Below are 12798 nucleotides of genomic sequence, written 5' to 3' on the forward strand. Positions count from 1 at the left end.
TCATAATCGAACTATAGTTTTGCTTCTCATTCAAAAACGATACCTGGTTTTTATTATTCTTTTCACTTTTCTCATTGAGCGTCTGCTCAACTTTAAACAAACAAGTACATACAAGACAAATCACATTGAAAAATAGCAAGGCTCTCTAGGCCCAGTTTCACTTCAGGGGACGTAAGCATCTAGCCACATTAATACTTGCACCTTGATGTTTCCCTTTTTACATCGGCAATTTGTTCTTTACTTGATAAGATATCAGGCCCCAGTGCTATTAGCTGGTGGCAAGTTCCAGTGTTTTTCGGCCAAGGTGGAACCAAAAGAAAAGGAAATATCCATTCCCACTTACAGATCGTTACTCAGTTGATATCCGAGTGATGCTAACATTCAATCTGGCTAGATAACGCATTAAAAACAGTTCCCCTCACCTACCCCAACTTCTAGCCATTACTTTCACCTTCCCAACTTCAGGACCACATTCCTCAAAAGTTATAAACTACAGCCCATTGAAGAAAACAATTTCATCTACCTAAAACACTTCATTTTGAAACCAATTCTGGAGGATTCGTAGGATATATGTACTGAAACTGGTTCCTTTGACAAAAGTACTGCAAACTTTCCCACAACAAACAAATTTTTTAAACACAAATCTAAAAGCAAATACGTAAAACAACTTAAATTATTAATGAAAAAACGATGATTTTCCCAAATAAATAATGAATCTTACTGTTAATTTGACGAAGTGAGATTTCTTGGGATTTGATCCTTGAACGGACTCAACCACCTAAGCAAGGGAAAAGGTAAAAGTTAAGTCCAGTTCATGAGCTACTTGCCACTTTTGTATTGATCTACAATATCAAATGAAAGGTCATTCTTGCGTTTTTTTTTTGTTGAAAAGTATAAAGGGCTTATAGTTTTACTAGCAGGATGATTTTAGATAACCTAGTTTTATAGGAGGAACTGTGTTTATGAATCTGGGCAGTACTCTGCTGGAAAATTTGCAGTCTTGTCTCTATATCACTTCATTCTGATCATCCATCTTTCAAAATGCTGCAGGAGCACATATTAGAGGGACACGTGGTGCAGGGAGGAAATACTTCTCTTTTGAATTTCCATAATAGATCCAAAACCTTCATATCTTTGATTGAGTCTAAGATATAATAAATGTTGAGAAGTATCTCTCATGAAGCTTCATGGATAACACTTCCCAACTCAAATCGGCTGGAACTTCTATGCTTTCTAATTTGGTTCTCCCAGATCATTGCTCTCAATTTAGCAACATGATCCGATCTTCCAGCAACTGCATGGATATCAGACAAAAGAACAAGATTACCAGAATATTATCAGGCTCGATCTTGAATAACGCAGCTCCTGAAATTTCAGCCAATTGAATCTTGTGATGAACCCAGCATGACTGCTACGCTACTAACAAGGTTATATGCTTATTCAAGGCACCTAGCATGACTAAGAAGGTCATCAACAACACCGGCATAGAGCTTTGCCACTGATTGAATTCCATGATCATCGGTCATTTGCTTGAAACCTCCTCCCTCGTTCACAATGCCCCCAATGTTACAAGCAGTCAAAACCACTAGAAAGCAACTATATCAAGTTTTATTTTTTCCCTTTGCATCAACGTCGTGGGCCTTGGGCTTTCTCTGACACCTTTCTTCCCCTACCTCTGCTGTACTTGCTTTGGATAAAGAAATGCTATCTTGATTCGGTCCATGATTTGCAAAGGCAGTAATATTTTGCAGGGCAAATCTTTCTTATAGACCTTTCTTAAAAGCTTTCAAAGCTCTTTCTTTTCTTGCACCATTTGCATACACATCTATCAAACTGGTAACCACTGTGAACAAGCTAGTATGATACCCAATATAAAGTTCCAATTTGGCCTTTGATACCTTATTCCTAAAGAACTCATACACGTCCAAAGCATTATGCGGCTGCTATTTTTAGCATCCTGTCAAAAAAGAATTCTGCAGCTTCCAAATTCCCTGCTTTACAGAACCCAAGACCATTGAATTTCAAGTCACAACATCACGAATTAGCATAGCTTCTAAAATATTCCAAGCAGCAGAAACTATCACATCCAACACTACCAAGTCCTTCATAGGCACTATCTCAAAACGAATGCCTCCTCAATGTCCCCAGCCTTGACATATCCTTGAATCAAACTATTCAAACAGATCACGCTCCTCTCTTCCATCCATGATATATATGTTGTCCAGCATAAACTCTTTCGCTGTTTCCATACCCCAAAACCATTGAACTCTTGCAAACAATATCTCTATCTTCCATCTCTGCAAACAACACCAATGTATAGAGAGCAGTGAGGTCGGAGGTGATGGTGATAGAGCCTAAAATTACAAGAGCGAATATCTCATGGCGCCAAAATTGAATTAGGGTGGTTTTAATTGTTGGGTTAAGGAGCGTAGAGTTTTGGAGAAAGAAATGGACGGGTTGTGTACGGTATAAGATTAAAAATACATTTTTAAAAAAAATTTATTTCAAAGTATTGAATTAGTATCTTTAAATGATTTTGATATATTTATATCAGATATTTATATAAAAAAACATTAATTTAGTAATTAGTGATTCTATGCCTTTTAGCAATTGGCCACTGCTACAGGCACGAAAACACCACAGGGCCAGCGACCCATTGGTGGATTATGCCTCTACTAAAATGGGGGTGCGATGTGGATTTCAAGCCTGTATCCCGAATCGAAAAGGGGATAAATCCCGAATCCTAAAAGTAGAGATTAACTTGTAAACCAGAGCTGAATTCAATCAAAGAACCCTAAAAACTAAACATTTGTCAAACCTGATTGAATCCTCAAGAACAGCTGTGCCTGGCAAAGAGACAGTGAATGGCTGCCATGTCGTAGCAACTTTTGTACTGGAGTCAAGGATCTCACTAATAATCTCAAATTACCAATAAAATCAATATTTAAGGCTCACTATAAGTATAATAGTACATAAGGTATGGCGAATCATGGTAAGTTACAAATGCTTTGAGCTCGTATTCCCATCTCCTTATCCGGGAAACATGGAGACAAGGTAAAACAAATATAGGATCACTGTTTGTTTTTCTTCTTATATTTCTATCCCGAGCCAGAAACCCGCTTTCTCAACAATTGCCGAATTGCCCAAAACAGTCATCAGAAAACATTGGTAGTCTGGAGCCAAAAATATCAACTAGTTCAGGGTTTGCACAGGGCCAAAGTCAGTGCCATGTCAAAAATTTCTTCCATTTCTCTATCATAATTCCTGATCTTTTCCCCGGTGAAGCTAGCAGGATTAGAGCAGCTGATGCCTTGTGAATCTTTGGTTGCCCAAACAGTACTTTGCATCAAGCAGATATTCCTATTATTCACTTGATTCCTGTACATTCCTGTCATGATCAATGTTCTTGTTTTTCGTTCTTGTTTTTCGACAGAGAATTATCAGCACTTTGTTGGGAAACAACCAGCAGAGAATGGCTATCAGCCACATTCTCTCTTTGGTGCGTGGAGTGATCCTCCTGAGCTGTACGCGTTGCATCTAGGTATGATATTCCATATTTTTGTCCATGAGTTAATCCGGGGCAAAGTCCCTGCAAAGAAAAACCATCAACATTCCATGTCAAGATTATTAAGGCTGTTGCAAACAGCAGATAACATGTAGGTTGACACTCCTTGTTTTTACTCATTTATTCTATAACTTCACAGTTGGATATTCATTGAAATTCAAAATGACACGTCAGGGGATAACAACACTCAATTTGCATCAAATTTACTAACAGCATTCTTCCTCTTCTTAAGAAAACGTAAAATCAATTAATACATCTTTAACAAGGTATCATATAGGATTTAGTGCTTAATAGTAATAAAATGAGGATGCAGGCGGGGGATTTGGAAAAAACAAAAGGTAAACTAACCTTCATCAACCCTGATGTAGAAGTAGACTCGAGAAAAGAGGAATCTGATGGATAGCTGGAATGAACCCAGCTCCCAGAAAGCACACTGGCATTATTTTCTTGGGGATGGATTGAGATGTCTGATTTACGAGATTCCTGTTCAATGCCACCACCTTTACAGTTTGCACCTAAATATGAACAATGTTCACGTATGAGAGATATTTGTGGGGTTGCAGGCAATAAGTGGCCCTCTGTGCTGAAGATGTACCTGTAAATGAATAAATATTTCCAACAAATGAGTGAAAATAAGAGATAGTAGAGAATTAACCTTGCAAGCACAATTAAAAGCACAAAGCCTTACTTGTATGGCCCATTTTCTACAAGGTTATCTGGACCCGTAGCCAAATCAAAAAGAAGCCATAGATACTTGACCTAACAACAGTTTTAGCAAGTAATTAATCAAATGCAATGGCATAATCAAGGCATAGACGGATTAAAACTCATGAAGCACAGCAAATGGAAAGGCAAAGTCACTAATATAACCTTCTGCATGGCAGGACACACTCATTTATTGCCATAGAATATGAGCATCAATCCCTCTTATATCAAATATTAAAAAAAATAATAATAAATAAACCTTCTGCCTTATTTCCATGAAGACACCTTATCCTCCTTGCTGTACAGCAGTTTTTATCTCTTCTAATAAATCTATTCTTCTTTTTCCAGAAAAAGGGAAGCAAAGATGATTGTGCCTAATTTATCCCGTAGGAAACAAGCTATCATCAAAATATAAATCTCATATAAAGCAAACAGTCAAACCCAAGGTTCGCACACCTTGGCCAGAATAGGAGTGGTTCAGTTTGGCCAAGGCAAAAAAGTTTAGCTGCTGGGTTTGAATAGAACATAACCCATTTAACCAGTCTGCATACCAACCCTAATCCTAGTATCTAATTGAAATTCTTTAGCATGTACTTAACACGTAATGGCACACTTTTCTCAAGCAGAAGGAAAAAACACATAATATGGAAACCAAACAACATATTAAAAGAATTTTATAAACATCTTCATGCTATTTTTTTCGTTGCAAACATTTGAAAAGGTAAAATTTCCCTCTCATCATAAACGATCTTTACATTCTCAAGCATTTTCACAACCTTCCATTATTGGATGACAAGACCATCTATCAGGGCAATAATATTAGAGATAACTCCTAAACATGATGAACAGACAGTCTTGATATTAACCAAATCCACAAAGATGAAAATATTCCATCCCATTTGATGGTATGGTTCCTCTATAATACCAAGCGAAAAGGAAAATAAAATATCTGACTGGAGTTACCCAAAAGTAATACTAACAGTTTCGGCCAGGAAAAAGCTCTCCATGTGGTCCTCTTTCTTGTGAAATTCTACATCTACTATATGGCAATAACCACAGGGGCATCGAGCCCCATATTGCAAGCTCACAACCATATCCCTTCCAACATCAAGATATCTGCAGAGGATAATTAGAGACATGGCTTCAATTGCAATTTCGTGACAGTAGAAGCCACATTAGGTGGAGCACGGGAATTGAAACAACTAAGTTAGGTGGCTATGCAATCTGGCAAACAGACCAGAATCTGTTTTATAGCAGCTTACATTCCAGAATATTTCTCGAATTTCTTTCCAGGTAATATTTTGCATCCAGGTAATTCCAGTCTACCCCAAGTTATCTGTTTGTAATTAAATCTGGTTAACCTTTTATTATTATTTTATGCTAAATGTGAAGGTTAAGTAGAAGGAGCTAACAGCTAGTAAATCAGCAATGCAAATGAATGTATTATTCTCCAATTTTCTAACTGGGATCTACTGCCTATGATAAACATATATAGAAATTTCATGGTACTGGCACGTCAGTATGTGATCCTTTCCAGATCCACTGGTTTCTTCTTGGTAGACATAAAGAAGCAATGATATTTGTCAGTATATAAAATTTAGAAATCCTCAATACTGGAAAAACAAAAAAACATTATGCAAGTATGAAGTTGTCACAGATTTTATCTGACCTCGGATCTCGGGTAGCTTTGTAAAGCCAATATGTGCTCTCTATCAACTCTGGGCGCAGTGGATAACTCTTCTGCCCATGCTATAAAACAAATGTATGGAAAAAAGATACAAATATATGAGATAATATATAACACACAAGATGTCTATTAGCATGCAAAGTTAATTACTTAAAGAAAAGTGCACGGTGGAGGGAAAAGGCAAGAGTTATGGTGATGTCAGGTCAACAGAATAGACATTTCCTGCACAGCTATTTGTAAACCCATAGAATGGGCCTAACATCTGGAACACTTATGAATAATAACTTTCTTGGGCTTCCAATAAAAATGATTTGGATACCTGAACAGTCAGAGTAGCAAGATTAAAGCCTTCTGGAGTAAAACCATATCTTTTCCAGACACTGAAGAATGCAGCATGAGTTCGAATTGCAGGATCAATATCTCCTGCTAAAACCTTTACTCATATCCAATCAACCAAATATAGATTCAAAAAAAGGCAGTCATAAAATCTATAGTCCAAAATCTAGAATAAAGAAAAAGAAAATACCTGTAGGCCTGGCCAGAAGGCCTGCAAACTGTTAAACAATGGCCAGACAATAGCAGCAGAATCCATGTTTACCTCAACATACCTATAAAGACATCTAAAATTAAGATCCAATGGGTGAATTATTGCCCCATAAAAGAGGAATAACAAAAGAAACCAAATATAACAGATATATTTATATTGAAGCACAAAATAGCCACAAGATTTTACCAAGGATCATTGTAAAGATAGTGCATAGCAGCTGCATAGGCTTCTTGGAAAATAAACAAATACTCCTCGTCACCAAATAACAAATAAGCCTGAAAAGATGAAGAAAATTTTCAGCCCAAAGATTCTTGTGAAATGAACAAATACTCTTTGCATAAAGAGAACCTGATTTATCTACTATAGCAAAGAAATCTCTACCATTATCTGTGAACAGGAAATGATTAAAGCATTTTGATAGTGCTGGTTCTGCATAGACAATTATTTCTGAAGTGCTCTTTCTAAAAACCTTAAAAAATGGTGTCCATCAGTTTGGAATTAAGGCTTAGTTGAGTTGAGTATTTTTACCCCCCTAATTCATGATATATAGAACACTAGTCATAAGAAAGTGGAAAAAAAATTTGGTGACTCTGATAATTAAATACTTTTTTGATGGAATCACTGTATGATCACATACCTTTAAGAGATATTCATAGAAAGAGTCAATACTTGTTCCTATTCCAGCATCCTGCAAAGCAGCAAAGGAACATGAGTATTGTCCCTTGGGGAAAAAAAATGAATTGAGTTGCCCAAACGTTGAGAAAACTCAACCATGAAGAAATATGTGACAAGAAGCTTGATTGAATTTTTCAAGTGAATGCCATCCCTAATTTTAAGGTCACAAAGAGTGCACGAGCAAAGAATACCACCTTCTCCAGAATTTTTAAAAAAAATGCTCTCAACCATCATTTCTGAGCAAGTTAAGACAAAGTTGTCAAATATCATCAGACATGTACAATTTCAAGCAAAATATCAAGCAATGTGACTTCGATTAACCCAAATTCTTATTCTCAAACCAAATCATGTCATCAGCTAAATACTGAGATTTCAACCAAGTTCCCATATTAGATATCGATATGCTGCATTTTTTTTGGGGGGAGAGGAAGGATGTGGGTGGATGCAATAAATTAAATAAATACTGAAGCTGAGATAAAAACTGCTAATATGTGCCCTCCTCATACTTTTAAAACACACGATGACATCAATTGACAAGGTCATTACAATGTGTTTCAAAAACTTCTGTTCTTTTTTTCACAATTTTCTTAAGGGATGGACTAGTCAGACAAACCATATAGCAATCTGTAATTTGCTCCCACAATTTAATTATTCCTCATTATTCAACTTAAAAGAAAATGTCTAGGAGATTGCCATGTTGCTGTCAAATACATGTAATTTTAAAAACACGAGATCTTCTACATACTTTGAAATGCTTCAAAAAACAAATGTTACCTTTTGTGTCCATTCACCTGTAAATACATTGATGTGAGCACCAACCAAATTCAGCTTTGAACGGCGAGCCCATAATCCACGCACGGCATTCTTTGTTACTTGCTCAAAAACTGCATTTCCATGAAGATGAGATGAGAACAATGACCAATGTCAATAAGTGGATCACAATCAACCTTTGCAATTCCCCACAGAAACTGAGAAGTAAAAGGATAATAAAAGAAACCAGTCAATATAAGAAAAGAAGCTACAAAGTGATATGGAGATACAAAAGGCAGTTTTAGGATAACGTTCTGATAAAGTCTGAATTGACATTAGAAAGTTAATCTTTTATCAAATAAAAGTCAGAATCCAGAAAGGCACTGTAAGGTCCACTTGATGGATGAACATACAATACCCATAGTTGCTAGATACAGTACCACCACATTATGGAACAATTTAGCAGAAGGTGAAGATTGCTTCTGTTTTTATTTCTGGAGTTGAGGTGGAAGGGGCTGTTACCCTATTATGTTTGAAGTACCAGTGAATTTATAGAAAGTTTATACAGTAACTATTAATTGAGGCAAAGCCCCTGGTCAATATACAGAAGTTGCTTGATAATTAACTAAATATAAAGTAACTGAACACTGTTTCAAGTCAGGTTGAGATGCGTGCAACAGCTAGGGAGTCAATGGACTGCCTCTTCTGCTCAAGTCTCTTATGCAGCAACGCTCATTCCAATGCAGGTGAAAAATTTATTACATTGGAGGAGGATTCATTTTTTTGTTTTTTCGATTTGAACCATCAGGAAAGAGCGAGAAATAGGTCACTCTTGTTCCGACTTTCTCAAATCACTATATCCTAGAATATTCATGTGCATAAACTAAACGTTCATATGCTGTTGTAGCTGTCTACAGTATGACTAGAGAAAGTCTTATTCATAATAATGTTACATAAATGCCTTAATATTTCCATAATATAGCCAAATTAAATTTCTTCAGCCATGCTGCCAAAAAGAGCAGACAAAGGTGCTGCCCGTGCCAATCCTCATGGAAAAATCCTATTCGGATCTTGAAAATCTCACCATTGACCATGGACAGCAACTGAAGAGATCACAAATCTGGCACCGCTGCTTTGCAAGGCTCAGGAGTTTCTATTCAATAAATGATATACAAATTATGGATTCCATCTAAGAAATGGCACATCTGACAAGCTAAGAAGTTTGAGATTTGCAAAATATGAAACCTGGCAGTAAGCCAAACACTACTGGGCCATGATATAATAATGCAAGCACAATCTAATTTGTGTGAAGATGCAATTTATAACATTTTTATACATAAATTCTGTATTAAAGGTTGAAAAACACAGCATTATCTCAACTTAATCATGACATCTCATTTCTCTAGGAGAAAATCAGAAACCTCAGTTACTAGATGGAAAACAACAATTCAATGGCTAGCCTGGAAAATGTATCATGCTATGAATACTTACTTGGATCATTGGTCAAGCGACTAAGCATCCCAAATTCCAAAGTCAAGGTTCCACCACCAGCAGTTGACGTTATCTAAATACACCAAAAATTGCATTTCACAAGCTACCCAGTCATTTTAGGATATTGAATTCATGGAGTCAATTCTACAATGAATAACATGTAGCAGCAAAAAACATTTACTATAACTGTTTGAAAAAGAGGGGTGCTATAAGGTGAGGGAAGCATTGGCAAGTATCTCAAGAAATCCACATAAAAGGAGAAAAGGAGGGTGGCTTTACCCTGCTTTCCTGTTCATCAACCCCATATAACAGATTGACGGACCCAAATGGAATTCCTGCAGTACATCATAGCTTAAGATCAAATTAAGATAATATTACAGCATTTATGAACTTGCAAGGCCAATATTCGAAACATGCAATTGCTTTCAGAAATTTTAAATTTAGAGATTGATGGTAAGACAGACTCTATCCAACAAAAATAAAGCTACAAAACACATCCCCTAAAGTAAGCTTGAAGACAATAACTAAGAGGTCCTATTAATAAAAAAAAATGTCAAAAATATGATAGGCTTAAAACAAACCACAAATATAAATTCATTATGAATTGCCAGAAACATAAACTCATGAGTCACGACCACTCATAGAACTACAGATATAGTGCAAATTCTGTGTCCATGCCACAGATTTCACCCACCTCCCGAGGATGGAATGCCAAAAACCACAAGAAATATAGCAAATGTCAGTATCTAGTAGTCATACCTGTAGGAGTGTCAAATGCAGGTAGCATTCTCCGAGCCAGATCCTCAGCTAAGTCAAGCAATTGATTGTCATAGGATGGAATTCTCATACCCTGCAACCAAAAGATGGAAGTGGCATTCTCCCCGGATAGAATATCGAAAGGGTATCTAAGCATTTACTCATTATTGAGGAGCAATCAAGCACATCAAGTTTCAAATATAAGATATATTAGCACCCAAGAACATACTGTCTTTAAGCTATAACTTACGTGCAGCATGCACACACTTGTGTGTCATGCGCATTGCTTTCTTAATGCTTTATTTTGATATTTATTCATAGTAAAAGGCGATAAAATTCATTACTAAATGTTTCCCATTTCTTCCTTATCCTTAACTAGAAAGATATTGCAAAGAAAAGATTTACAAAGGTGATCATTGTATTTACCGTAGCATAATCACTTGCAATAAGATGAGCAGATAGTAAACCTCCAAGGACCCGGATGGTAGTCTCAAAGACAGATACTGTTTTATTCTGGAAACATGATAACAGAATCAAAAAAATAAAAAATAAAAATTAGATAAGATGTCTTCTGATAACTACAGACATAGGTTTTATAACTTCAGAAGGATAGTCATTTGATTGCTCGACCAAAATGATAGGAGGGGTAACATGGCTTGTAATTTCTATGATGTAAATTTCAATATAAAAATGCATTGATGCCTGTTAAAAGGTTATTCCTATCAAAAGTATCAAAACATGTGAGCTCAAATCATCATAGTAAATGCTTACTCACTATATCAAACCGAAGATTTTTACCAATCCAATCAACAGAGGAAGTGAACCGTTCTCGGTCACCAAGTAGAGCCAGCATATCCAAGGAGTCAATCTGCGACAGCATTAATATGTTCACCAAAGTTTCATATAATAGCTTAAAGACAAAGAACCAGGAACAAGGATATCACCAACCAGAGTCAAAGCATAACCCCCAAGGCTGTCTTCTCCTTCACATGATAGAGGCTTTAATTCATCAAGCGGAAAAGCATGCTCCATGTATCCATTAAAAGCATGATAGAACATTTCACGAACCTATATCATACCATCAACAAAAACACATCACGCACATGAAGAAAAATCATTTCTTTATTTCTTTTCTAAAAAGATTAATACTATTCCCAAAACAGAGATGGCGCCATTCACCAAAGATTCGTGAGAGGAAAAAATACATAGAGGGATTTTTGTCAATTGAGCAATGCTTAAAGCTTCAATTAGTGTGATTGCAAATAAATTCATCAATGCAATTAAATAATAAATGGGCAGGATCAAATTTATAAAACTTGTAAGAGCAATTCTCGAACTCCAGTAATTACAAGAGAGAGAGAAAACAGCTAAAAAACTTGAAATTCGATGATAAAGCTAAGAGGTGAATGCTTGAGCAATGACAGATCCAATGTCAAAGAAGAAGAAGAAGAAGAAGAAGAGTTTTCTTTTTTTCTTCTTATGATATTTCGAGGTGAATTAAAAAGAAGAAGAGGCAAATTTAAAAAAGTAAGGAGGGAGGGAGTACCTCGTCTCGAAGAAGCGTGGCTTCCTCGGGAGTGACACCATCAGCCGCAGTTTGTCGAAGGAAGATAATGTTGTTGTGGTTGGTGTCGGCAGATAATATTGAGAGCAACAACAACAAGGGCAGGCATCGTTGTTTCCAGGTTTTTTCCATTCCTTGCTCTCTCTGATTCCAGTCTCCCTGTTGTTTTGGTAACAACAAAGATATATCGCAGTAAATAATAAATAAATAGATATAATGAATGAATGATTGAATGCTCGTGTTTGAGTTGTGCCCTTGCTGAGAATTGAGCTTCTCTTTGCTCTTCTGTTTTACTTTTACTACGAAACCATTTCCCTTCCGTCCCAACCGAGTTTGGTAAGTGTTACTGTTACCCCCCCTTTTTGGTAATAACAAGAAGAGTTGAAAGAAAAATGAAACTTGCTTTGTGTTTTTTATTGTCGTGTATGGATTATTTTTTAAATTTTGTTTTCTTTTAATATTAAAATATTAAAATTATAAAAAAAAATACTAAAAAAATATCAATTTAACATTTCTTAAGACGAAATCACTTTCCAAAAACACAAATATTTTCAAATACATTTTTAACCACGCGTCATTTAGTTTAAACGTGTCTTTGGTATATATTTAAATTTGTGTTTGTGTTTAAAATAATTTGAAAAAAATTAATAATAAGTTAACTTTTAAAAACTAAATTATTATCAAGTTCATTATAATTTTTTAAGATTAATAAATCTATTTTTATAATTTTTATATGATATCAATATTACTCTTCATATTTTATATTTTTATCATTTTACATTTTTTTTCTATTTATCACTATTTTTTATAATATTTTTTTTAGTTTTATCTTTTTTTATTTATATTTTTTTTTTAAAAATATTATTCATATTTATTACTCTATACTGAACCTATTTATATTATTATCTATATTTTTATCATCAATCATTTTTATTTTTTTTCTTTACATTTTTTTTAAAAAAATTATTATACAGAAAAAACTAAGAAGATGATGTTTCAATATAACAATTGCAATATTATCCTATTTTTTTACTACTTTAAAAATAAGTTTGAGTTTT

General features: G+C 35.3%; 1 protein-coding gene and 1 long non-coding RNA gene across 3 annotated transcripts; both read right to left on the bottom strand.

Annotated features, from left to right (window-relative positions):
- Window positions 1-694: 694 nt before the first annotated feature.
- On the bottom strand, window positions 695-2371 carry LOC133705161 (uncharacterized). The gene is made up of 2 exons (XR_009844220.1): window positions 937-2371; window positions 695-778 (listed from the first exon to the last, which is right to left on the bottom strand). It is a non-coding gene; the product is annotated as an uncharacterized LOC133705161 (long non-coding RNA).
- Window positions 2372-2908: 537 nt separating this feature from the next.
- On the bottom strand, window positions 2909-12103 carry LOC133705977 (alpha-mannosidase I MNS4). 2 transcript variants are annotated; one of them, XM_062131446.1, is made up of 18 exons: window positions 12000-12103; window positions 11723-11899; window positions 11125-11244; window positions 10952-11044; window positions 10603-10689; window positions 10180-10270; window positions 9700-9755; window positions 9421-9493; window positions 7954-8063; window positions 7142-7192; window positions 6691-6779; window positions 6484-6565; window positions 6277-6390; window positions 5940-6019; window positions 5251-5386; window positions 4254-4324; window positions 3914-4160; window positions 2909-3589 (listed from the first exon to the last, which is right to left on the bottom strand). In XM_062131446.1, the coding sequence occupies exons 2-18, from the start codon at window positions 11870-11872 to the stop codon at window positions 3398-3400; spliced, it is 1842 nt and encodes a 613-aa protein (XP_061987430.1). In that variant the 5' UTR covers window positions 11873-11899; window positions 12000-12103; the 3' UTR covers window positions 2909-3397. The 2 variants fall into 2 exon arrangements, with proteins under 2 accessions (XP_061987430.1, XP_061987431.1); XM_062131447.1 differs by lacking the exon at window positions 12000-12103 and having other exon boundaries at window positions 11723-11991.
- Window positions 12104-12798: the final 695 nt, after the last annotated feature.

The sequence above is a fragment of the Populus nigra genome, chromosome 10 (assembly GCF_951802175.1).
Source record: "Populus nigra chromosome 10, ddPopNigr1.1, whole genome shotgun sequence".
NCBI classification, from domain to species: domain Eukaryota; kingdom Viridiplantae; phylum Streptophyta; class Magnoliopsida; order Malpighiales; family Salicaceae; genus Populus; species Populus nigra.